The sequence below is a fragment of the Scyliorhinus canicula genome, chromosome 7 (assembly GCF_902713615.1).
Source record: "Scyliorhinus canicula chromosome 7, sScyCan1.1, whole genome shotgun sequence".
In the NCBI taxonomy this organism is placed as follows: domain Eukaryota; kingdom Metazoa; phylum Chordata; class Chondrichthyes; order Carcharhiniformes; family Scyliorhinidae; genus Scyliorhinus; species Scyliorhinus canicula.
In genome coordinates, this window is record NC_052152.1 from 186836796 (window position 1) to 186863997 (window position 27202).

The 27202-nt window shown below is 43.4% G+C and overlaps 1 protein-coding gene across 2 annotated transcripts in view; it reads left to right on the plus strand.

The window, feature by feature from the left end:
* Positions 1-27202, plus strand: part of rpn2 (ribophorin II) — a 71045-nt gene that overhangs the window by 35289 nt on the left and 8554 nt on the right. For both annotated transcript variants that reach the window (XM_038803488.1, XM_038803489.1), the window contains exons 10-16: positions 3077-3168; positions 3262-3376; positions 6539-6733; positions 8483-8569; positions 10730-10825; positions 16843-16918; positions 22767-22896. In XM_038803488.1, the coding sequence (XP_038659416.1) occupies positions 3077-3168; positions 3262-3376; positions 6539-6733; positions 8483-8569; positions 10730-10825; positions 16843-16918; positions 22767-22896 (791 nt within the window). The remainder of the gene's footprint in view (positions 1-3076; positions 3169-3261; positions 3377-6538; positions 6734-8482; positions 8570-10729; positions 10826-16842; positions 16919-22766; positions 22897-27202) is intronic.

The window sequence follows — 27202 nt, forward strand, 5'->3', positions numbered from 1 at the left end:
GTACCAATCTCTATGGTGGATGTTGAGAGGGTCCCGACTCTAGTACAAAATCCAGAAAATTTTGGGGCACGGTCTGAAATTACAATCGCCGAATACCCTGCCCTCTCCACCAAAGGGAGGAGAGACTACCCGCCACAAGAAAGTCAATACCTGAGTATACCTAGTGGACATGGGAGAAAAACAAATCTTTATCCCTCGGGTGGAAAAGACACCATGAATCTCCCCCCATCTGCTCCATGAAAGCCAACAACTTTGCCATCCCTGATGGAGTCAGAGATCTGGGCATGGATCGATTCATCCCGAGATCCATAACAGTTCAGGTTACCCCCAACCATCCCCCCCAAGATTAGCTGATGAGAGTCCAAATCAGTAATGGAGGCTAGCAACTTGTTAATAAATCAATTTGGAGCATAAACATTAACCAGGACCACCGAGGTGTCCGCCAAGGACCCACTAACAATCACATGTCGACCATTAGGATCTGCCAAGATTTTAGCGGCAGAAAGATTGCCACACCCCAGGCTCTACCAATAAAACCAGAATGAAAAGCTTGTCCCATTCACTCCTTCCACAATCCTGTCTGGTACCTGACCTGCAACTGAGCCTCCTTCAGGAACACCACATCAGCATTCAAACGTTTACGGTGAGCAAATACCCTCAACATTTTCACTGGGCCATTCAACATCTGGAGTCAGCCATTTCCACCAAGTGGGATTATCCAACAGTTACCTCGAGTCCAGGCACCATGCCCACCCAAGGTGGCTGCCAAGGCTTGACTTGCAACGGCAAAACAGAAACAAATCTGTAGCACCATCAGCAAACTATCCCTGACCCCCTCCCCCGCCCTCAAACAATTCCACACCCAAAATAGTACGGTGAACAAAAAACACAAAGCTACTTCTTACCCAGGCCCCAAACAGAATGCACAAAGCTCATTATCGTAAACAAAACTAATATAATGAGCTGGAGTCGCCCTCATCATTCTGCTCCTGCTAGCTGACTCTTCGGCTGGCAGGGCGGCTCCCACCAAGAATGAAGAAATATGCAAACAGAAAAAACACAAGTGTAAAAAGCCCCCTTAAAACATTGTACTCCAACAATGAGCTATATGTTTCTCAAAACAGTTATAGCAAGTAGAATTAAACCCCCCACCCAAGTCCAACTTTCAAAACACTCAACCCACACATAAACAAAGAAATGCAACCATGAACAAGGAACCCCAACAACAACTCCTATCCACATTCCCACTCCCAACACCTAAAAACCTCAATCAACCAGCCCATGCTTTTTTACAAAAGAATCCACCTCCTCTGGCACATTGGAAAAACTAGCCTTTCCCTCAAAAGCCACTCTTGAGTTGCACTGGATACACCACCCCAAATCAGACTCAACTTTTACACAGCTTTGGCCTTGTTAAACTCCGCCTGCTTCTCTACCAGCTCCACACCAACATCTTGATGAAACCTGATGGCGTGGCCTTCCCATTTATAGTCGCGATGCTCCTTTGGCCATCTCGCGACCCATGTTTTTCTTGGAAGCTGTGAAACCTCTCAATTACTGCTCATCTTCCCAAACATCTTTGCGAAGTATTCTGTGGGAATGGGCCTTCCATCTCTTCTGGCAGCCTACAACTTGCATATTTTGCCTCTTGGAAAGATTCTCCAAATTATATACATTGGCCTTCAGTGCTTCATTCATGTCAGTCATCAAAGATATCTCTGCTTCCAGAGAGACAATCTGTTCACAAAGGAGAGAGAGTCACCTCCAAGCCTTGTATCGCAGAGCCATGCACTTTTACAGTCTCGTTGGTCTTCTCCAATGCCAACTGAATAGGAGCCAGGGCCTCTTCCATCGACTTGCGGAGGTCGCCCAACACAACACAACATTGCTTCTCCAATTCCGCTGCCACGGTGCTGGTAAGCATCTCAGCCGTGAGCAGAGTGGCCGGGGTCACAGAAGCTGCCTCTGCCATTTTCTCCACCGGTGATCCCCGAGAAGCCTCTGATTCAGTCGATGAACTTCTGCTTTCAAACTTCTTCTCCTGGTACTTCTGGGCATTTTGTTTATGTGGACACCTTATTCCATTATTCAAGTGGGTTTTTAAACAAAAATACCCCCAAAAACTGGGTGAAAGGACTAATAGTACAGTACCCTAGTGGGAGTCATCTCGTGTACAATCCTCCCCCTTGATACTGCCACCGGAAGTCCCACTATCTCCAATTCCTGCCCATTGACTTGGAGGTCACAAAATGGTGGTGTGGCCAAGGGGGAAAATGGGCTACCTGGTAGATCTATGGAATTTATTCATTCTCGGTACCATTAATTTTGCCAACAGAGTATTAGGCCAGTTTGCAGTTATCTACTCCCTAATTTATGGTTCCTTGGCTTCCCTAATTTTGCCTTTACTGATTAGTTTAAACATAATTGTTTGCTGATATGAAATTATGAACTGGGGTGACTTGATAATATACGGAGAAATGATTGGATTCCATTCTGTACAACTATTGGAAGCTTGCCATGCAAGGAAGTAAATAATTAAAATGGTGCCAAACAGGTGTCTTTATGCTGTGTTACCAAGTATGGTAACGTCAGCATCTCTATTTCTGGCAAGATGCACTGTGGCGATCTGGCTGCTCAACAATATTATTTCCGTTTCTATATAACCTTGCTCCTCAGGAGCATTTCTGTCCAATGTTTTATCAATTCAATAAGAGCACGTGCCATATTTTGACCTATTGTAATCTTATGCTTGATAACATACACAATTTTAAAATGCATAAGATTGTCACATGCCATAAAAGTGAGATGGCCTCTAACTTTTTAAGGATTAGTCTTGTTACAAAACTTAAGTCATTCATTTGATGGGTCAAAACCTGAATAGATGGGGAGGGTTTATGACCTCAGTTCATTATCTTAAATAATTGATTTTAATATAACTCCATTTTTAAAAAGTGCTTCTATTGATGTGTCATTTAAACTATATATTTGTGCTGCTTTTTCAATCTATTGAAACCTTTGCTCATCCGACACCAATAGTGTTTTATAAGTATCTAACTCATCTAACTTTCCGATCTAGCTGAAAGTCAAGGTTGCCACTGAAGTCGATATCACTAATGTTGACCTTTCAGTCGTTGACAGGGATCAGAGCATCGCACCAAAGATCACTAGGTAAAGCAAACTATTATATTTTTTTGAAATACTTGTAATGTTATGGCTGTTGTTTCTAGATTTAATATAATTTTTTAATATTAATTCCATTAGGGTGGTTTATCCATCAAAGTCCAAAGTGGTTATTGCTGCTGACAGTCACCAGAGCTTCGCTTTATCTTTCCAGTTGGCTGATGTGAACACTGGAGCCGAGCTTACTCCACACCAAGTATGTACTGTACAGCTTAATGCTAACTGACTTTTTGTGCCTGTTCAAAAAATAATGTATTGTTAGGGAGTAATTTGATTTTGAATGGCAGATTTTTATTCGAGAACAATAGCAAGCAAACGGTCTAGACAAATTTATTTCAAGAAATTACAGTTTTAATATCAAAATGGAAACTTAAAACGTGGGGGGGCCATTCATTAGCCTGTTCCAAGACCTGTTCGAGGCCAATAGCGACGAGGGAGATGGGGATGCGGCAGGGGTGGGGGAGAGAGAGATAAGGGGGAGGGAGGTAAACAAATGAAGGGACACACAATGGAAAGAAGCAGAAGGAGAAGGAGAGAGAGGGGGGAACTTGTGGAAGTCACAGAACGAAGCGAGGGGAAAAGGGAAGAGGGGAAGGGCTAGCAGCAAAAAAAATGACAGGCAAGAGCAGAACACAGTATAAGTCGCCCAGGGAATGGAGCCAGCACCAAGAGGGAAAATTAAACTACCAACGGTGGGATGGGGGGGATGGCAGACGGGGGAGGGGGGCGGACCACGTGTAAAAAATATCTAAATAAGAAATAGCTTTCTATGTAAACACCAGGTACACTAAAGATTGAACTCTTACTCTGTAAAAACTGGGAAATACCAATAAAACTATTTCAAAAAAAGAAAAAAATGACAACCTAAAAAAGGCTAGATTTTTTAGGGGACCTTGAAACCCCACTATAGGCGCTGAAAGCAGGAGCTGACCTTGCATCGCAGGGTAATATATTGCTGGTAGCAGCCAATTAGAGGTCACTGACAGTTGACGATGACTCCCTGCCGTCAAGCAGCCAGCACATTGAGAGGGCCAGCGTCTCAGCAGTGCTGCGAGCAGTGCCCAGTGCTGAGGTTGCAGCTCCAGGTAGGGGGCAACTCATTGGTCGGGCACCCTTGGAGAGAGGGAAGTTTGGTTAGAGGAATAATAATCTTTGTTATTGTCACAAGTAGGCTTACATTAACACTGCAAAGAAGTTACTGTAAACATCCCCTCGTCGCCACACTCCGTCGTCTGTTCGGATACACAGAGGGAGAATTCAGAATGTCCAATTCACCTAACAAGCACATCTTTCGGGACTTGTGGGATTCAGATGGGCCATTGCATTCAGGGGTGGAGGGATCTGCCCACGAGGGCAGAAAGTAACCCTTAATTGACCAAAATTCCACCACTGACCATATGCTGTGGCAGCAGGAAGATGACAGGATCCCCTCCTTTATCTTCCTCACCCTATTACCAATCCTCCCACCTCCCAGCCTGTAGGTAATGGCCCTGAAAAACTCAGCCCAGTATTTCCAAAGGAAAATAACAGTTTTACCAAACAAACTTGCATGTTTAGGGAGCATTGTTGTTTTTTTATAAATTCCGAGTACCCAATTTCTTTTTCCTATTAAGGGGCAATTTTGCGTGGCCAATTCACCTACCCTGCACATCTTTGGGTTGTGGGGGTGAGACCCACACAGAAATGGGGAGAATGTGCAAACTCCACATGGATAGTGACCCGGGGCCGGGATCGAACCCAGGTCCTCGGCACCATGAGGCAGTAGTGCTAACCATTGCTCGGAAGCACTAATTTTGATGGTCTGGTGGAAAGTTTTTTAAAAAATATTATTATTCTCTCTCCCCCCCCCCCCCCCCATGTTTGATGTTATCCAATTCTCAAAAGTGCATAATGAATAACGCCCATGAACTGTAGAACCCCTCCATCCTTCCCCTCAGTTAAAATTTGACCTTTTCAAGCGTCAAGAATTCCAGCAGGTCCCCCCACCATGCCAGGACACAGGGTGGAGAGATTGATCTCCACCTTAACAGGATCTGCCTTTGGGCGATCAGCAAGGCGAAGGCTACAACATCTACCTCCGCCCCCCGGCTGGTCCGACGCCCCGAATATGGCCTCCCAAGGGCCCAAGTCCAGTTTCACGTGCACCACTTTAGAGATTACTGTAAAAACCTCCTTCCAGTAATCCTCCAGCTTTGGACAGGACCAAAACATGTGGTTTGCGCCCCCCCTCACACACATCTTCTACCCCCTCAAAGAGCCCGCTCATGCTCTATACACCACCTTCAGCTGTATCAGCCCCAACCCCGCACACGAGGTGGAGGCGTTCACCCTCCGGAGCACCTCACACCATACCCTCTCCCAACTCTTCCTCCCACTTTGATCTGGTGGGAAGTTATCAACCTGAACCAATAAATCTGTTTTTCTCTCTACAAATGCTGCTGCCCGATCATCTGAATATTTCTACCATTTCCTGTTTTTTGTTTCTGATTTCCATCCAGAGAATGTTGCTGTGGTTATGCTGTTAAACTAGATTCCATGGCTTCCTTTCCTTTCAATTTAAGTGAGTGCAGCTACATATCTTTCCAACTTTATTGAGAATCTTATCATTTCTGAAGCTGTCCATTCGTGAATAACGAATTCAAGATCTTTGCAGACCTGAATTTCTGAACTATCGTTTTTATTTAAAGAAGTACTGAGGCGTGAATTATTGTTTCAGCCGTGACTTATTGCCAGGTTCAAGGTTGAAGCTAGAATTTCACATAAGCTCATGGGGGATGTTCATTCACCTTCTCCCTGCACCAGTGTTTGTGCATCTTGGCTATAAAGATATAAAAGGGAGCAGAAGTAGGTCATATTGCCCCCTCAGCTCTGTCATTTGAGAAGATCATAGTCAAGCATCTACATCAACTGCACTTTCCAGCTCTACCCCACCCACTACCTGAACACCCCAGATATTGTTAGAATGGTCCTCACAATTGTCACTCGACAAATTGTATTTGAACTGTAATTTAAAGGAATAGTCTTGATGAGCAACAAATGCCTCTTTTTTTTGGCATTGAAGAGAAGCTGAATGATGGGAGGGATCAGAGTGAAACAAAGAAAATTTCATATGTTAGAGCGAGCAACACACTGGCGGTACTTAAAAGTTGGCAACCCAAAACTTAGCAGCAACGCCTGAAAGCTGCAGGGCTTTTTAATTCTTAATTTGTGCAATTGGAAGTGCAGTCTGTAATAGTCAGTTGTGCGAAATGCCACATTTTCTATGCTGTGATCGATTACTGTATCTCAAGTAAAACGTTGACCGTCTCAATATCTTACTCGTGCGTGTTAAATGCCAAGGTACATTGTATTTTTTTAGACTTTTGTCCGTCTCTACAATCAGAAGACTGATCAGGAAGTGGTATTTGTGGCTGAACCAGACAGCAAAAAAGTGTACAAATTTGACCTGGATGTGACGGAAAGAAAATCTGAGTTCAATTCAGTCTCTGGAACCTATTTCCTCTTCTTGATAATTGGAGATGCAACACTTGAAAACCCAATTTTGTGGCACCTGGTAAGGCTGCGTTTTCTGATTGAAAATGATTTACTATTTTACCATGCATGTGCAAAGAACAATATAGCACAGGAACAGGCCCTTCGGCCCTCCAAGACTGTACCGGTCATGATACCACCCTTGACCAAAACCCTCAGCACTTCCTAAAAGATCAGAAAAATAGCAATACTAATGGAAATTACTTCTATGCTGTCTTTCTAATGATGAAACTAATTTTCTTGACTTGCTGGACTGATTTGACATGTTTGCAAAGCCTGTGGGAAAGGTCCAGCAATTCCTGTATTTTTTTTATTCCGATACTGCGAAGTTTACACTGAAGTCATTCCAAGTAATGGTTTCATTGTAATGCGGTAAATGTATGTCCTTGAGTCATCTGCTTGATTTACCATGTACTGACTGACATTACCAAACTGTAATGCTACATTATTACAGAAAGCTACCATTATTTTGTCAACCAATACTTATTAATTCATGTGAACGAATTTTAATTTTATTCTCCAATGCAGGTGAAATGAAAGCTAAAATGTGGGAGTTAACATTTTTGTGCATGCCTCTGATCTTGTGCTCCATACCTATTGTACTCAGCAAATCTGATCCAATAGAGCTCACGTAATACTACACTGTCTTTATTACAGTGCCATTTTCTGTATCAATTTGGCACTAAATGACATTCCTATTTTTAACCTTTTTTTTTTGCTGCATGACTCTCTCGAGTTTGCATGTTCTCTACTCTATGCTAATTGGTTATCAGTGAGAGGACTAAAGATCACAGTGCAAGAGAAGAAAATGTTTCATGATTCAGGACAGTCAGAACTCCACCTGATTGAGCTGAAAGTTGTGTTGGAAGAGTAACTGAATATCAATTCCACGTAAAGTTTATGCACCTGTTTTTTTTTAAAAGTAGAAATTCAGATTCAATTTTTCGAATTGGCCCCATATTAAATGGACTATGTTACTGAGTTGGTAGGAATCGTAAGGGTTTGTCCTTGGATGAAATGAACCAAAATGATATATTTTCTTATGTTCTAATCCAAATTAGAAATCTCCATCAGAATGTGTAACACCTTCTATTTTGGCATTAAATGCTATTCTTATGACGGAGATGACAAGTTCAAGGGAATCCCATTGTAATGCATTGGATTATTATTGCTTTTAATTCAATATGTCTTATGGTTTGTTGAACTCTGCACTCCAACATTAAGAAGAAACTAAAAATAAAAGAACAGCGATGGTGTAAAAGCCAATCGATTTTCCAGTACATCTGCTATGCTGCTTGGCTATTGAAATAATGGTTCCATAGAGTTCTGTGAAGAAATGTTTGTAATCATTAAATCCAAGTTGTAGGAGCAATGTATTTATCACGCCTAATGACATCCTGTGGAAAAAAATAATGGATTGGAGACCAGAGTTAAAATAACTAGCTACGGTTGGGAAATCTGTCACCCAAATATTATTGGAGATGCGCAGTTTCTCTCCAAAACTTTGGAAATATTAACCTGCAACAATTGTTACTGTGAAAGTTGTTGTCAGACATCTTTTAGATAGTTCTTCTTTTATTATCAAGCCTTTAAGTGCTGGGTGGTTCTTGTTGTTTTCGCTGCACAAATTCGATTTCTGGCTTGCATCTCTCTGACCCCCGCTTTGGCTACCGAGTCTTTTGGTGTGTGATTTGTGTTTTTTTTGCAGTACAAACAGTGAATCTAGACTTTAAGAAGAATCTGTTTATTTTTTTAAAAATTCTTTTCATAGGCTGATGTTGTAATTAAGTTTCTTGATGAAGAGACTCCAACCCCAGTACAGTCTCAGAATCTCTTTGCCCCCAAGCCTGAAATTCAGGTAAGTGCTTGAATAAAATAGCTAAGAACCAATGTTATTCTAATAAAATGTTGCCTAGCTATTCATAATATTATACTTGCCATTAGAATAGTGAGAAGTTTTATAATTCACACGACTGTTCATGTTCACTGTGTTGCATATCATGCTGTTAAAATTCTTAATGAATGGCATTGATTACATGACTCATACCACACGTAATGTTATCCTAGATTACTTTACACTTTACAGAGATTGTATCATATTTGAGAAGGAGGACAAATTTAGTGATGTCACCAAAACCCATTGCATCAATTTCACAAGCGTTTTAAAATTAATTTGTGTATACCTTTTGATGCATTTAATTACCCAAAGACTGTCACAAGTCAAATACATAAAGAAAACTCCATGTCCCATTTGTTGTGGCCATCCCATTTATCAAATGTAAACTCTATTCTGCATGTTGTTAGCATCTGTGCTTCAGTTTGTGTACCAGTGGATTCTCGGGCTCCAAAATAATTGCACATTAACTCAATATGACTTGCTAACCTAGGTTTAAGAAGAGAGAAAATTCAATTTAAAGTACCTTGTGGAATGTCAGTGTGTGTAAATGTCTGTCTTATTCAAATATGTTGAGGCACATTGAATTGTAGTTCCAATGTATCCAACTCTTTCTTAAAAATTGCAGTGTTCCCTTGCCTTAGCTACTCTCTTTAACAACACATTTTGTACTCTAACATCCATGCGCTTAATGGAGGTTTTAATAACCTCTCTTCACTCTCATTGAGGCAACCTTAAATTAATGATCCCTCAACAGTGACTGTCCAACCTGAAGAAATAGCCTTGCTATAATTATTTTACCAAAACTAATTTTAAAAATCTCCAAATCTCTCCTCATGACTATATTTTCACATTACTGGCATCATTCTCTATTGTTTGCTCTCTGTGGTTTTACTATCTTTTCAACAATTGGTGTACCCAAAACTGCAAGTTTGCCATAACTTTTTATTCTTTGTCCCTATTTACAAAACCCAAAATGCTATTGTCCCCATTAACCACTTTACGTACATACTAAGTGGAAGGGTATGTAGATTAAAATTTCTTGATTGCTCTGTCCATCGAAATCCATCAGTAACTTTCGAGTTTATTTCCGCATTTCTTGTTTTTCCTTCCAAAATGTATTACTTCACATTTCTGCATATTAAATTGAATCTGTCGCTCCAGATAACCCACTATTTTTCTCCGAGGCAATTTGTAGTTCTCTGGCCATACCATTTGAAATTAACAACTTCAGACCTTAGCTACATTGCCATGATTTCTTAGCTAGTGAATGGCAGTAATGTGGGTTGGGTGTGCAGGCACCTTTGGCAGGAGGGGGGAATATTTTTTTGGGGGGAGGGGTGTATCTCGTGTTGGAACTCCACCAGCACATTGACCATCCTTTCTTCTAGCAGACTCTTGCGTGCCTTGGCGGTCTGCTTATGTCTTCTCATTTTCCCTCATTCTTCTTTGTTTTCTGCTGCTAATATTATTATCTTTTAACATCCCTGTTCTCCACAGAAGCGCACTTCACAGGTCTTCTTTTTCTGTGCTCTTTCCTCTGCCATTGCCTCCTCCACCCATTTCTCCCCCGCCTTTTTTCCCAATAGTCCAGAGGACAGTCTTTAAAACTAAACCCTTGACTTCTGTTTTTCAACAGACACTACTTGACTTCTGGAGTATTTCTAATTGTGTTCATTTTTAGTTTTTTTTTATTATGACTCGACAAATTTCCACCATTCCAATTTCCCAACCACCCTTTCATAATGTGTCCCATCCACTGACTGGCTCGTCTCGCAGGACATTACGCATTTTGCAAGATGCTTCAGCCCATCTTTTATATTTGTTAGACAGCTGAAACGTGTACTTTCATGTCCTGTGATTCACCTTAGAAATATGTTTTCAGCCCATTCTTTATTAATCGGATCCGTTCGTACTGGAAATTATCAACCCCCTAACTGTTGATGTAGGCATTTTTTTGAATAGCAGTGCTTTTAACACACATAGGCACACATCATAAGATGTAATACATTGATTCTTTGACTTCAGCCCATCATCTTTTGTAACATTATTTGCAATTAATTATAATTGATTTTTTAACACCGATTCCTTTTTTTAATGCAATAAACATGATTCTCTTTATAGCACCTCTTTCGGGAACCTGAAAAGAAGCCGCCCATTGCAGTCTCCAATACTTTTACCGCCCTTGTTCTAGCACCCCTCTTGCTGCTTGTCATTCTGGTGAGTATTTATCAAAGTTTTTACGATTGTGGTGCTATGAATGACTGGAAGTTGATTACAGTTCTCTGGCTTCAGCCTGACTGAGGGGGAAAAAACATTTCCAAAGTTATTGCTAAAGGTTGCTTACCACACAAGTTAAAGTTGTAGTATGAAGAGATTCCTTTTGATGTGCCATTTGAAATCTCCCAAATCATACAGTAAAAAGCATGCATTGTTTTTAGGAGAATTGGCTTTTAATTTGTTCCAGGTAACCATTGTCATCTTTTTCCAAGTTTTCATCCATTGGCCCAAGAAACCGGTGACATAGTAGGCTGTTATTTTCATTGTTGGCAGCCAGGAGGCCATTGATGAGGTTTGAGCTTGTGTAGTGAAAGGGGTCTTTGATTTTGTGATCATCGAGAGCCGCGCAACTGAACCTGATCCTATTCTCAATAAACATTTAAACATGGATTGAGCAGCGCCCGTCACCTCAGATGATGAACAAATGTGACTGATGTGTATTTTTCCTGGTTATCCACCCCACCCCCAGTAACTGAGATCTGCTAATGTAGTATAAATCAGAATTCAAAACTAACCCTCCGAGCTGACGTTGCTCCATTCACTGAACCACATGGGAGCTCTCCTTTATGTTGAAGCCATTTAATAATTTTTTCTGTGATGGTACATTTTAAAATGCATCCAAAACTCCCTGTATTTGAATGCTTCTTGCTGGTGCATGTACGAGGGATGATATTTCCCATAGATTGTTGTGCTTTTACTGTTGGTTTCTGGATTCAAAGACAGCCAACACTTTGTTTTTACCTGATTGTTTAGCAACATCAGTTTATGTCACTTTTGGTGAATATAAATAGGCCATTGCCAGAAAATTGGTCTCAACCTTAATGCTATGTTAATAACGCATTATTCAAGCCATAAGAATTAACCATGAGTGCTTTTTGCTGGCGTGCTGTAGAATTAGGGATAGGGTTGCATACTTCAACCTTAAAGCGAATGATTCCTAATGTTGTCACTAATTGTAATGCAAAAAATAAATCTGCCTAAAAAAATGCTCCTGTCTTTAAGAGCATGGATAGGTTTTTGATTACTGCAGTTGTGGAGCCCTTTGGGAAGTGCCTTGAAAGAGTGCAAGACCAGCAGGCACTTGATCCTAACCATTTGAGTACCTGGTACTGGATGTTTTAGACTCGGATGTTATTGACTCAATTTCTGCGATCAGAAGAATATTGATCTCTCCACTTCTTGTGGTACTGATATTAATGGGTCTATGAGTCAGATAATGTTGTTGAACTAACTATTTACAAGATAGACACGCACAAGGCTCCACATGTTACTATCTCTCTCTCCATGCTCTGCTATTGTGCGTTCTTGCATGTTGTTTTTCAAGATCCGGTTTTGGGTGTTTCACGACAGCCGCGTTGGCAAGATTGCAGCCCCTATTCAATGGCACCTGGTGCGAAAATTGAGCCCCACGAGATTCTTGATATTACTGGCTCCCTTGCCGTCTGGTTGCCCGACTCGCGCCTCAGAAGCTCTCCGCTAACAATGCTCTCACACCGCTCACTCCAAGTCAACACTAAAGTATGACAGCGCAGGGCAGCACGGTGGCGCAGTGAGTAGCACTGCTGCCTCACGGCGCCGAGGTCCCAGGTTCGATCCCGGCTCTGGGTCACTGTCTGTGTGGAGTTTGCACATTCTCCCCGTGTTTGCGTGGGTTTCGCCCCCACAACCCAAAGATGTGCAGGCTAGGTGGATTGACCACGCTAAATTGCCCCTTAATTGGAAAAAATGAATTGGGTACTCTAAATTTAAAAAAAAAAAAGAAGAAAAAAAAGTATGACAGCGCAGACTAGCTCCTCGCTTTGTGGGTGCCAACCTCACTTGACCTCTTGACACTGTGGATGAGAGGTGGGCACCCTGTTCCCCTGAAGGGATCGGAGCACCAGCAGCAGGGTCAGCAATGCCGCCCGGGAGGCAGTGGCAACAGCTGTTAGTGCAGGCAGCATGACCAGGACGACTGCCGTCCAGTGCAGGAAGACGACAAACTACCTCCGTCAAAATCCTTGGGTAAGTTACCACCTCTCTCCTGGCATCAGTTCTGCCTGCCACTCCTCAAATTCCCAAATCTTCCCCCACAAATCACTGGCTGACTCCTTACACCCCCTCATATCCGATCTTCGTGCCTGTTCCTCAACCCCTTCATGTCCAGGTCTGGTGCTCTCACGTGCCACCTGTTATAGCCCCACACCCCTCCCCTGCGACCCATCAAGCACGCTCTCTCTGGGTTCCAGAGGAGAAGATAGCCCATACTGGACAGGGAAGAGTCGGGGGGGGGGGAAACAGAATCACGGAGGTTGGCCAACATCAGAGAGGTGAGGATCCACTGGCCGTTCACCCAGTTGACCTGTCTCAAGTGAGTTCATATCTCTCATTGACCACATGTCCATTGTCTTGAAGATCACCATCTGATGAAGCTGGGCCATACAGAGTCGTACCACTCTCCCTCTCCCTCTCCCTCTCCCTCGCTCTCTCCCCCCACCCACCTTCTCCCACCTGAGATACCATCTCGGAAGAGGGAAGAGATCTCCAAGGAGACCAGCGGTGAAGCGTCACAACTATCACCCACACTTTCCATCACCGCAGAGTCACACACCTCGGTGGGCAACTTAGGGTGGACAGGCGTCTGGGGCACAATCTGGTGAGCGCCACAATTACTGGTGCACATCAGGTGGAGGTAGGAACATCCAAGGGAGTCAGCAGTCAGAGGTCTGCTGGATCCCAGGACTCCACTGGTCTGAGCCTCTGGACACGGAGCTGATGCAACTGCGAGGTCACAGCCGTGAGATTCAGGAGGGAGTATCAGTGACATTCCAGTGACTGCAAGGTTGCTTGGAGGAATCCCAAAGGCTGCAGGTGCAGGAGATGGTGCCAACAATGCATGGCATCGAGGCTTCTAGGGTGGCATCCGGAGTGGAAAACCTGGAGCACGACATCCGTGCCTTGTGTGGTGTCTGAGGCCTGGCTCAGTCAGTGACAGCCATGGCTGAGGGCCTTGACATCACGTCCCAGTCGCTGACCGGCGTGTTCCAGATGCAGATGGACATTGCCGAGACACGGCAGAGTGTGGCCCAGTCATTGAGGAGCATCGCTGAGGGCGACGCCATATGGTGCAGAGAATAGAGAGCCTCGTGAACTGTCAGCGTCAGATAACTCAGCAGCCTCTGGAGCTCACTCCAGCTGCCCCTCTTTCCCATTGAGTCCCCCAGGGCCCTACGGGCACTGTCAAGGGCAGCGGGCAGAATAGGGTAACACAGCGATGCCAGTAACACCGGTAAGTCGGCTGGGGTCTCCAGGCCCTCTAGAGGACGTCCGCCAAGGACATCAAAGCCCACAGGGCGTGGAAGATCTTCACCTCTGATGTGCATTCTGGGAACATATCTAGTCATAGCAGTAGATCACGAAAGACCAAGAAGAGTGAGGAACACAGAGTGGACACTGATGGGATCACTGTCTGTAGCTGAGTGGAATGTAAATATTTCACAGTGAAATGTTACAACATGTTACATCTCGTACACCTGAAGCCTCTGTCACATCTTCACAGCGTGCAACCCCGGCCCCCAGTTCCCCGGGCACAGTGGTCCAAGATCAAAAGCTTCTGATGCAGACCCCGTTCACAGGATGGGTGTGAATAGCTGTCAGTAGAAAGATTAAAGTCATACTTTAGCAGAAACTGAAGAACACCTGAGCTAACCTCACCATGAGTTATCCTCACTCCTGCCTTCCGTGGTGATCTGCTGGCAGTGCCGAAGCAGTATCCATCGCCCTGGAGTGATGTTGCATAGACTCTTGGAATGGGGAACAGGGTGGTCGGGGAGAGACGTTGTGATTGAGGTGGGGTGAGGGGGAGGCTGGGGAGAATAGGTGGGAGGGGCAATGGGGCGTAGAGGAATTGGGGTGTGGAAGGGGAAAAGGGGGAGGGAGAGCGGTCAAGGCATCGGAACCACATTTTCAGCAGCCCAGTGCACCGCTCAACATGGGCCTCATTGTATCGCTCCTCCGTCTCGGTGTCAGGCCTCCTGTCAGTGGAGTTTTGTCTGCTGAGGGCTGGTTTAGCTCAGTGGGCTAGACAGCTGGTTTGTGATGCAGAACAAGGCCAGCAGCACGGGTTCGATTCCTGTACCGGCTTACCCAAACAGGCGCCGGAACGTGGCAACTAGGGGCTTTTCACAGTAACTTCATACTTGTGACAATAAAAGAAAAAAAACTGTGGCTGGTTGTTTATTATTCGCTTTTAACTCCGTGTCTGTAAAGTAACAGTACAAAGTCTTACAGCACCAGATTAATGTCCAACAGGTTTATTTCGAATCGCTAGATTTCGGAAGCTTACTCCGCCCAGCCCAGTCTAACGCTGGCATCTCCACATCATGGCTACTGTAGAGTAACATACATGCAGTTTTTAATATCTTGATGTATACTAAATTCCACAGTGATAAAGTAATGACTTCATTTGGATTATCCACATCTTTATGAATTAAGAGATTCAGCAGGTTGAATAGAATACTAAAATAATTATTTTAGATTTTGGTTTTAATCTTGTGACTGATGGTATGAATGAGCCTTTGACTTATTGTCTCCAAGTTGTCCATGAGATGACATGCTACTAATACAGCACTAGAAAAATTATATGCATTGAGTTGCACAACAATAGCACTAACGGAATCAAAATTTGTGATGATACCTAAAGGCGACAATATTTATGATAGTGTCTTCAGGGTTTTACTTTAGATTCATTGGTCTTCTAGTTCTTAGTCCTGTTGCCTTCTAAAGTGGATTGGGACACATGAATAGGAAGGTCAGTTTAGATTTATCCAGTGACATGCTGGTAGCCAACCATAGTCTGCCTATTCCTGATGGAGTCGGGAAGAAATCTCCCACAGGATTTTCCCTTTGTCAAAGGTGGTCCTCAAAGTTGCATCATCTAAAGAATGACTCTGATGGACTTTCTTGACCTTTCATTTCATTTGTTCATATTGAAAGCTTAACACGCTAGACACATGTGATAACATCTTTTAAAGAAGGCATAATGGAGTTTCTTTTGAAAATATTTTTATTAGGTTTTTAACTTTATACAAAATATAAATCAAACCAACAAACCAAATATCAATACCCTCAACAAACCCCAACTGACCAAAAGCAGAAACCGCCCCCGCCACTAACTGCTAACAGTGACCAGATCCTTAAAATGCAATATTACGGATGCCATCTCCGATGGAACTCGTCAATTGCTTCCCTCACCGTGAAATTGGACTGGACCTGTCTCCAACTCGGCTGGATTCGCTGCCGAGCCAGCATTAAAGTAAAATCAAGGCGCTTGCCATCACCCCCATCCTCAGTTCCAACTGGTCACCCCAAATATCACCACCAGTGAGCAGGGCTACAAATCCACAATTAAAATTGCCAATATGGTGTTTAAAAAAAAAAAAAAGGCCCCCACTTCGGGCAGGACCAGATCGTGTGCATATGGTTCGCAAGGTCCCCTCGAGCTCCGCTCATACATTCTGGCCTTGATGAGATGCGCTCTGAACACCATCTATAGTTGTATCAACCTAAACTCACGCAGGATGATGTACCATTCACCCAACAGAGAGCCTCACGCCGCACCCCCTCCTCCAAAATTAGGCCCAAATCCTCCTCCCACCGAACCTTCACCTACCTCCTCCACCATTTCCTCCATGATCCGTCCATTTATCCCGGATGTGCTGCCCTCCTCTGACCCCGCACGTGAAACGATTCTCTCCAGCAAAGTAGACAACGGCGCCACCGGGAATGTCAGGAACCAATCACGTACCTGAACATATCTATCCCACCAAGGCCTACCTGCTCCCTTGGCTCATCCCAACCAGAGAAGGCATAATGGTCAATTCTAAACTGAGATATATTTTGAGATATACATGTGTTTTTGAAAGTTGTGCATTACCGTTGAATTTTACTTAAAGAAAATGTTTTGGGTTTTTTTGCAGTGGATCAAACTTGGTGTCAACATTTCCAATTTCACTTTCTCTCCGAGCACCATCATCTTCCATTTGGGCCATGCTGGTGAGTTTGTTTTCCTCTTAGGAAAGTAAAAGATTGCTCAAATTAACAATCAAATTCATTACATGGGCACATATTTAATTGAAAATTCTACCCTACCTGTTACTCTTTGCACTACCTGTTCGGATGCATGATCCCATCATCAGTGTTTTCAATGTTGAAGGTGTCACGCATGCCTGTCAAAGAGCCACGGGTGTCAGTAGGACCCAAAGGCGGCCATTCAACCCATCAGGCCCATTCCAGCTCTCTATAGAGCAATCCAGTCATTCCCATTTTCTTGCTCGATCCCTGTGTATCTGCAGTTTTATTTTCCTCCAGTGCCTCAATGAAATTTCTTGTTGAAATCATTGATTGTCTCTGCTTCCACCACCCCTGTAAACAGCAATTTCTAAATCCTTACCACTTGGTACGTAATATAAAATTCTTCCGCAGATCCCCTACTGCATCCTTTTCCCAAAATCGTAACTATTTTCTATTCATTCATGGGAAGTGGGCATCGCTGGCTGGGCCAGCTTTATTATCCATCTCTAATTGCCTGTGAACTGAGTGGCTTTTCAGAGGGTATTTAAGAGTCAACCACATTGCTGTAGGTCTGCAGTCGCATGTAGGCCAGACTAAGTAAGGATGGAAGATTTCCTTCTATTAATGTGCCAGATATGTTTTTACGACAATGGTTTCATGGTCATCATTGGGCATTTAATTTATTGAATTCACATTTCATTATCTAGTGTAGTGGGATTCGAATCCAGGTTCCAAGAGCATACTGTAGTCCAGTGACCATACCGCTATGCCACTGCATCCTCTTATGTTTACGAGTCATTGTATGACGGGTTTTTCCCCATCTAAACCTGACAATCTTGTACACCTCTATCAAATCTCTCCTCAATACCCTTTTGCTCCAAGGAGAACTAATCCATCTTCTCTAAACTAACCTTGTTGTGAAAATCACACATGCTTGGTAGAATTCTAGTAGATCTCCTCTACAACCTCTCTAGGACCCTCACACTCTAAATCTGGTGATCATAAATGGTTGCATTACTCTGGTTGTCACATAACCAGAGCTTAATAACGATTGAGCTTAATTTCCCACATTTGGACTCAGTTCCTCTATTTATGATCCCATATGCTTTGCTAACTCGTCTCTCAATATGTTCTGCACCTTCAAAGAACAATGCACGTGAACCCCATATCCCCTAAGTGTCTGTTAATGCACATGCTTTAGAACTTGCCAGTAAATGTGTAAAGTCGTTCCACATCCCTTCCGCCAGAATGCATCACCTCGCACTTCTCTATATTAAATTCTATCTGCCTCGTGTTTGACCATTCTGCTAAGTTACCCATCCTGTTGTAGTTAATTGGTATCATTCTTGCTGTTTGTCACTGTTCCAAATTTGAGATGCTCGGCAAATTTTGAAATTTTGCGCTGAATCCCAACATCCAGCTCATTGATCTATATACACTTGTGTAAAAGTCATTCTCCTGTAACGTCATTTATCATGTAGTCATGTATGTCAACTGCTCAAAAACATTACCTGTGTCAAAGTGACTTTTGGCCTCAAATATTGGTCTCAAACATTCAACTTTTACTCGAGTGTACATGGTATATACAGAGAAACGGTAGCTGTCCTAGCACTTATCCCTTGGGGAACATCACTATCCGCCATCGACCAACCTGAAAAATAACTTTTTACCACAACTCACTTATATATTCCATCCTCAAACCATTTTTTCACCCAAGCTGACATTGACTCTCCTATTCAATTTTGCGAACCAACCTATTCTGTGGTACTGTTAAAATAAAGATAACATCCGTTAATTTTCCTTAATCAAACATCTGTTATTTTGTCAAAACAGTCAATAAAATTATTCTTAGCATGATTTACCTTTCACAAATCCTTTCCGACTGCCCTTAATGAAGTTATAATCTCTCTCGGGTGCCTGTTGATTTTCTCTTTTTCTCTCTCTCTCTCTTCCCCCCCCCCCCCCCCCCCCTTAATTATACTTCTAAAAATTTATTCACGACTGACATTGAAATGGCCAGCAATAGTTACTGGGAGTGACCTTACACTATTTCTTGAAAAAAGTGTCACGTTTGCCACACTACAATCTTCTTTTTTTTTTTAAATAATTTTTATTGAATTTTTCAAAATACAAACATTTTAACCCCCCCTACATTTACATTTAAATTATAACAAAACAAAGTCAAACCCCCCTACTTAACAAGAAAAAGAAAAAAAAATCCCCCCCCCCCCCCCTACCCGCGCGTTCCCCCCCCCCCCCCCCCCCCCCCCCCGCCGGCGAACCGACAGTCAGACCAACTTATCATTTCTAGCAGCGTCCTCGGGCAGGCCTTGCCCGTGCCACCGCCGCTACCGTACTTCCTTCGTCGTTGTCCCCCCCTCCCCCCCCCCCCCCCCCCCCCTCCCCCCCTCCTCCCCTCCCCTCCCGGGTTGCTGCTGTCATGGCCTCAGTTTCTATCTCTGACACACTACAATCTTCTGACACTTCTCATGTACCTCAAGGAAGATTGGAAGGTTATGGCAAGATGTTTCACTCAGTGCCTGTTTTCCTTTCTTGCCTGTGATTTTTTTTTACCTGGTGGTTGGATTCTTGTAAGCTACTCCAAATGCTTTCTGAAAACTTCCAGCTGCCATTTTATTTTCTCAAACTGAAACTTCCAGGATTCAGACAAAAGGGATAAAAATAAATGTTGCATGTGTCGCAATAGTGCAATTAAATTCATGTACCAAATTGTCTTTTGCATCTCGCAATTCTTTCATGAAAGTTTTTTTTCTTGAACTGGTCTTGTGCCAGAACTTAAAACCTGATATTATGCCTGAAGCTGTGAATCTGAACTGAAACTCTGTGGCATGTGCAGTGTGTCCAATTTCCTATCAGTAATTGTACTGATGGAATATGCTATAAATTTCTGCTCAATGGGTTTTTGAAAATCATTTGAAGAAAAGCTGGCGAAAAATTTCAAGGTCTTTTATTCAGATAAAATATGTATAGTGTTTTATTCCCTAATGGGAAGTGAATTGTGTAGTCCAAAAGATGTGACGGTTAGGTGGATTGGCCTTACTAAATTGCCCCTTAGTATCCAATAGGTGGGGTTACTGGGCTACGGGAATAGGGTCGGGGCTTGGACCTAGATGGGGTGTCTTTCCAAGGATCGATGCAGGCTCCTTCTGCACTGTCGAGAGTTTATCTGTGTGTACAAGGGAAAACATTATGGATTATTTTGTAGGTTTAGTTTAGTGCTCTACAAACCCACAAAAGAGCTTTAAGCTCGAAGAAAGCGTTTTCCTATTGTAATTGGGTTCAATTTTCAAAGAATGGTGAATTTTGAGTTTCTAACTATCTCATCTGATTATCGCACGTTACATTGGCAAATCCATTTGCAACATTCAGGTGCCCCTTGACCCCCCCTTCCCCATCCAAACAGTTAGTTATAAGACACAGAACGAATGCCACAGGGTGTCGTTCCCCATTGAATTCATGGGTATATGGTTACTGGACTCGCAAATCAGAACCCTGGAATGAGTTCACATTTCACCGTGGCCATTTAAAATTTTCAATTCAGTTTAAAAACGATCAAAAAATAAAATGCTGGTAACAGTATAAAAATAGTGACCATGAAAATAAAAGAGAACCTGATGTACCTGACTGCATATATGGTTGATATCTGACTCCAGCCTGAGGTGGTTTATCAAGCTACTTTGTTGTATTAAACCACTGCTTCAGGGTTCAATAAGGTAGCCCAACACTCCACTTAGGGGCCATTAGGAATGGGTTTCAAATGTCAGCGTTACCATCTTGAGACTTTTTAAAGCAATTTTCAAAAAAGGCAGCAATCCTGTGTTCAGTTTTAAAAGTGTTACTTGGAGGTTAAAATACTTGAACTTAATGTACATAGTAAAGCATCTCCAAGAACCAATCACAAATGACAAATTCAGTGTTACAAAGATTCTTTAGAAGGTCTCCCAAGTGGATGTGGCCTTAACCACCTAGAATCCGAACTTCACATTTAACCCTCAATTGTGCTATTCCACGAGTTCACTTCGCACAGTAACACCAGATCAAAGGACGCCGGATCCCCACACTGCTCGATTCCAGTAGCCCCACTGCGATGATAGTAAACCTCAGGAACCCATTTGATTTCTCACTATAAGTCCCCAATGCGCAGTGTGCCTGCTTCCTCAAAATGTCAAAATTTTCCCAAACAATTGCTTATCACACTTGGCTTATAGGATGTGTAATGTGGCCTTTGCATTGCAGTATGCAATGTGATGGGGAGACTGCTAGTTAACACTCTTTTAAAAATCCTAAATTTGGACCTTAGCCATTTGGCTATCACCATATGGAAATGAAAATCGCTTATTGTCGCGAGCAGGCTTCAATGAAGTTACTGTGAAAAGCCCCTAGTCGCCACATTCCAGCGCCTGTTTGGGGAGACTGGTACGGGAATCGAACCGTGCTGCTGGCCTGCTTCGTCTGCTTCGTCTGCTTTAAAAGCCAGCGATAAACCAGCCCCTAGTGAGCTAAACCAGCCCCTAATATGGAATAACCTTAACATCAATTGACTAATTTAATAACTTGCCATTCTGCAATTGTGCAAGCTTGTATTTGTTGCAACAATACTGGTTCATCTTTTGTGATTTAATCATTTGGATTTTTATACTTTTATTGAATCATCCTGTTTCTATTGCCTTATTCCTTTATTTCATATGTCTTGTGCATCAAGGACTTGATAGTTTCAAGCCAATATAGTGAATCTAGCACGACAACTTGATGCAAAGGTGACAATGAAAAGAATTAACAAATTGCAAGAAAACATATGCAGCGTGCCCAGTAGAATTAGATTGTTTATTAGCCAGTTTTGTGTTTTCTAGTAAACGTCAGCAGCGGCCCCATAATTGGCTTTTTTGTGGTTGGCGTATAGACATAGAACATACAGTGCAGAAGGAGGCATTCGGCCCATCGAGTCTGCACCGACCCACTTAAGCACTCGCTTCCACCCTATCCCCCGTAACCCAATAACCCTTCCTAATTTTTTTGGACACGAGCAATTTAGCATGGCCAATCCACCTAACCTACACGTCTTTGGACTGTGGGAGGAAACCCACGCAGACATGGGGAGAGCGTGCAGACTCCACACAGACAGTGACCCAGCGTGGAATCAAACTTGGGACCCTGGCTCTGTGAAGCCACAGTTCTATCCACTGTGCTTACATGCTGCCTCAATGAGGCAATTGGATCTACATGGCCTAGACATTAATATTGAATGCTGCTGAACTGGCATCCAATCGATTTTCAGAACCATTGTTTTATTTTTAATTATTGGATGGAACCTATTGATTGGGTAACCCAAGTCAAATTATATTTGGTTTCCTCATTTCAAGCAATCAAACAGTAGTTACTTGAGATCATGCCAGTCTATCTTTGGTGTGCTATAGGCAGGTTGTAAACAAATATTCGGTGGTCATTATGTAAAATTTGCAGTCTGGATCAGCCGGTATGCCACAGTGAAATAGTTTACAGATATAAAGCATTTGTGGAGAAAATGCTTTAATTGTCTTGTAACTTCAGGGAACTAGGTGCTGCATACAGATAACTGAAGCCTAAATATTGACATTGGTTAAAATAAGAGTCACATACAACTAGCAGTATTTGATAAATTAAAGAAACGTGATGACCACAAACTGCATGCCCATGTTGACCGGGTCAGCCAGTGAAGTACTTAATTATGACTGGACTAAATCTAATACTTGTTCAGCACAAGTGACCCCTGCATTGACAACCCTGTTATACAATTCCAACCTAAAGTTTCCCTTTACCTTGCTTTCTTCAGGTATGTTGGGAATCATGTATGTATACTGGACTCAGCTGAACATGTTTCAGACTCTGCAGTATCTTGCTATACTTGGCAGCATCACATTCTTTGCTGGGAACAGAATGTTAGCTCAGAAGGCAGTAAAGAGGTAAGGAATTCTCATCCAACCAGATATTCTGTTTGTTAGTTCTTTTGAGCCATACATTTGGTCTCAATCCATTTCCAGGATTGATTTTTTTAAAAAATCAATGTTGACCTTAAATAGTTTGCCGACACTTAAGAAGAAATGAAATGTTCGACATTCACCGTACTAAATGGCAGAAGCTGCATTTGGCGCCAGCGAGTCCAGGTAGAGTGATTATTTTGAAAGTTCCCAATTGGTCACTTTATTGAACAGTAACAATTCCCCAGGGTCTGTCTGTGCTGTGGAGTTTTCCACCTTCTGATTATGATTTCAGCATGACTGGAAAGATAGATTGTGGGGTGCAATACAATCTTGATCAACAAATATGCTGAACACAAAAATTGTGCCTCAAGGAAATGATAGGTTCAAGCTATTATAAGAACTTCATGATCACTAAAAGTAAATACCATTTTAAGCAACAAAAAAAATGCATTTATTGTTTACAGTTTCTGACTATCTGTAATGGTTTTATCAACATGTATTTACTTTGTAAAAAAAAAACCACGGTGCTTCACAGGAGCACTATGAAACAAACTTTGACACTGACCCACATACTGCATTGGGACAGATAGCTAAAAGCTTTGTCAAAGGTAGGTTGTAAGAAGTATCTTGAAGGAATGGAGAGGGGTGGTGAAGCAGTCCGTCACTAAGTTAATGTGGACACATTCGTACTGGGCAGGATATCTGCTATTCGACCATCACATGCACGTACCTGCAGAGCATTCCTATCTGTGGCGTAATCATTAAAAAGTGATACCTCAGTGCAATGGACTGTATCTTTCTGCCTGAAGTATGTGCTCTAAAGCAGTGCTTGTCGCTAAACTAGAAATTGTGTCAGCTGCATCTGTCAGAGACTGTTCCGGCTAAGCAGGGTGATTTAATATGAGTGGCAGGCCGATGGTACCCGGCTCCCTGTCAGGGATGACTTGAGTTTGCCATGAGGCAATTCAACTTGGGCAACTTTTGTTGGGGTGACTGGAAGGGAGATTTAGTTTTGGCTGTTTGTACCAGCCGATGTTGATAGAGAGAGACAGTGATTACCCAAAGTGGGGAAATAAGTGTCCTAATGTAATGCAGGAAGCAACAGAACAACTCTTTATTTAGAAAACAATGCAAAAAGTGGAATCTAAAGTTCGTTGGGGAGTGGAAAGGTCACCGCGGGGTCAACAAGGAAAATGGAGGCTGGAGCATCAGGGGAGGCCGCATTGCTTACGGCTGAAGAAATAACTGGTGATGGCTGCGGAATTTGAAAGGCAGTTTACAAAATACATGGAGACAATGAGAAAGGAGATGAGGGAGGTTTTGAGTGTGCTGGTGGAGGAGGCGATTTCCCCGGTGGCGATGGAGGTGCGGGAGCAAGGGGAGGCGCTGAAGGAAGTGGAGGAGCCATTATTGCAGCAGTGGTGATCAACTTACGCCGATGGGGAAGGAGATGCGAACGGTTATGGAGATTAACAAGGATCTGCGAGGAAAAATGGAAAACCTGGAAAACAGGTCCAGGCGACAGAATTTGAGGATTGTGGGGCTGCCTGGAGAAGTTGAAGGGCCGAGACCGACTCAGTATTTTGCTGCGATGCTGGCGGAACTATTGGGGGAAGGGAGGATCCTTCCCGATATGAACTGGATCGGGCTCATCGGTCGTGGAGGCCTGTACCAAAGGCGAGTGAGCCGCTAAGGGTAGTGACTCTGTGCTTCCGTAGATACAGTGTGAAGGAGAAGGTCCTGTGCTGGGCCAAACAGAAGCAGGTGGTACAGTGGGCTGGAGCTGGTATACATGTATACCAGGACTTTACGGTGGAGCTGGCGAGGAGGCGGGCTGCTTTCAACCGGTTGAAGAGGGCACTGTACATTAGCACGGTGCAGTGCGGCATTGTATATCCAGCGAAGCTGAGGGGGACTTACAAGCTCAGGGACTTTTATTTTGGAACGGCGGAGGCAGCGGAGGAGTTTGCGAAGGCAGAAGGACTGTGGCAGAACTGAGAAATTGAGAAATGACCATGTGCTGATGTAATCTCAGGACTGCATATTCTTTTTTTTTTTGTTTGTTTCTTTGTTTCACCGTGCGGGTGTATGGGCTACAGGACCCAATGTTGTATATATTTGGACAAGGAAAGTGATGGGACTTTCACTCGAAGTGAGGGCTCTTTGGGGTGTAGGTGGATATGCGGGGTTTGTGTGCTAAAAGGGGATTTTTGGGCTTTCCTAGGGCCGGGCAAGAGGGAAAGGGACCCGGGTGGGGGCCTCCATGCTGGCCGATCTACGCCGGCCAGTGAACGGGAGTGAGGTGGGGGGAGGGGCTGCGACCATCGGAGCCTGGCAGAACAGGGTCCGAGTGGTCTAACCGGGGTGGAAAGTTGGAGGGGAAGGAACCGAGGTTGGGGGAAGGAGTTTTACATGAGGCAGTGGACGGGAGGAGTTGGGAAGAAGTGGGGGGGGGGGGGTTTACAACTCTTGAGTATCATATACGGCACTCTTTCAGAGGTTGGACGGCGTTGAGTTGGGGGGGGGGGGGGGGGGGGGGGAAGAGTAGTGGACTCTATGGTGACCATAGGCGGTCCCGGACTCCTTTTTTCTTTTTCTCCTTTGCTTTTTGTTTCCACTGTTGGAGGGTTTGTTTTATTGGATGCATATATTGACAGGTGGGCAGTTGTTTGGGGTGGTGGGAGGATGGGATCGTTGTTATTGTTAAGGGGATTGATTGTGTATTTGTTGCCGTTTGTGGGTGGGGTGTGAATTTTGGAGGAAAATGCGAAAATGGAGAATAAAAACATTGTAGCACTGCATTCCTATTATTGGCAATTTGCATCTCATCCAGGGTCTGCTGACTGAAACCTATCATTATAACATGGCATTAAATCATATCAAGGAGATCAATAGGCTTGAAAATCTATATTTTGTTGGCTTAGTGTTGGTGACAGTCAGTTCTAAAATTGACTGTAGAAATTTGTATCCTATCGCACCTACCTTTTTTATCAGAAGGATGATTGTTTGCAAGCAGGAAGAAAAGTTTTTTTTGACTGAGATTTTTTATCAGATTAGTAGATAATTGGAATTAGTTTATTTTCAAATATTGATATTTTTACATTTCTAACTGCCTTTATGTAGCACTGAGCGCAGAATGGCAATACAGCTTTTAAAACCGTTGTGTCACGTCTTTCACCATTCCAACACTACTCGACCCTGACCCTCTTCCCCATCCGAAGTGATGGATATGCTGTGCTGAGCACAACTGCTCAGTTGTGTTTATGTACCCAACTGTGCTAAGCAAATTAAATATGGAGGTGCTTTCCGTGTGTCGATTTTATGTACTTGACATGCAATTTTGATTGAGTTGGCTTCAGGAGTCTAAAACTATATCTCACCGTATTGAATAATTTAAGTAACTTGTATTTTCGAGCTGTCAACTACTTTTATGGTTTGTTGGTCACTCACTCAATCTATTTCATTTTGTACCCAAATAGAAGTGATACTGATACCCTTTGCGGACTGTAGCATTTCAGTTTTAAAATGCTATCTGTAAGTGGTCCTTTTTATTCAGCGAAGGCCAAAAGTCATAGAGCTTTGTGGTATTGTAAATAATCTGAGGTAAAGCTTCACACTATGACAAACCCATGTGGAACTTTACAGCATTGAGAGTTGACGCTGCAGTTTAATATACATTTAGGGAAATCCATAGCATTTGACCGCAAGAACAACTTGGGAGCAATTCTAACCGCACACCCCCACCCCCAGCCAGGCGCACTTCCTGCTCTTCCTGGAGAATAGCGGGAGAGCCCCTAAACATGGTTCCCGTCGGGTGCTGCAGGTCGGAAGCATCATGCTCCATTCGCACCCGGCGCAATCTGGTTCGCACCCTCACTGAGTGGGCAGTGCCAGGGGGCACTACCAAGCAACAGGGCCTGGAAGGGGACGTGATCATGAAAGGGGAGGTGGACCTGAAAGTGGGGTACTTTCGGTGACCCTAAAGTCGGGGGGGGGGGGGAAGAGAGGGGGACGTTTGATGACCCCATAGCAAGGTGTTGCTCACTTGGGGGAGTAGGGTCTCTGCCAATAGGTGTGTGGGGGGGGTTACTAAATGTGGGTGGATTGCGATAAGAATAGCGCCGGAACAGCTGACTGAATCCTCGCCACTTTTCCCACCCAATGCGGTGGCATAGTGGTATTGTCGCTGGACTAGCAATACCGAGACCCGGGATAATGATCTGAGGACAAGGGTTCGAATCCCACCACATCAGGTGATGGAATTTGAAAATCAATAAAATATCTGGAA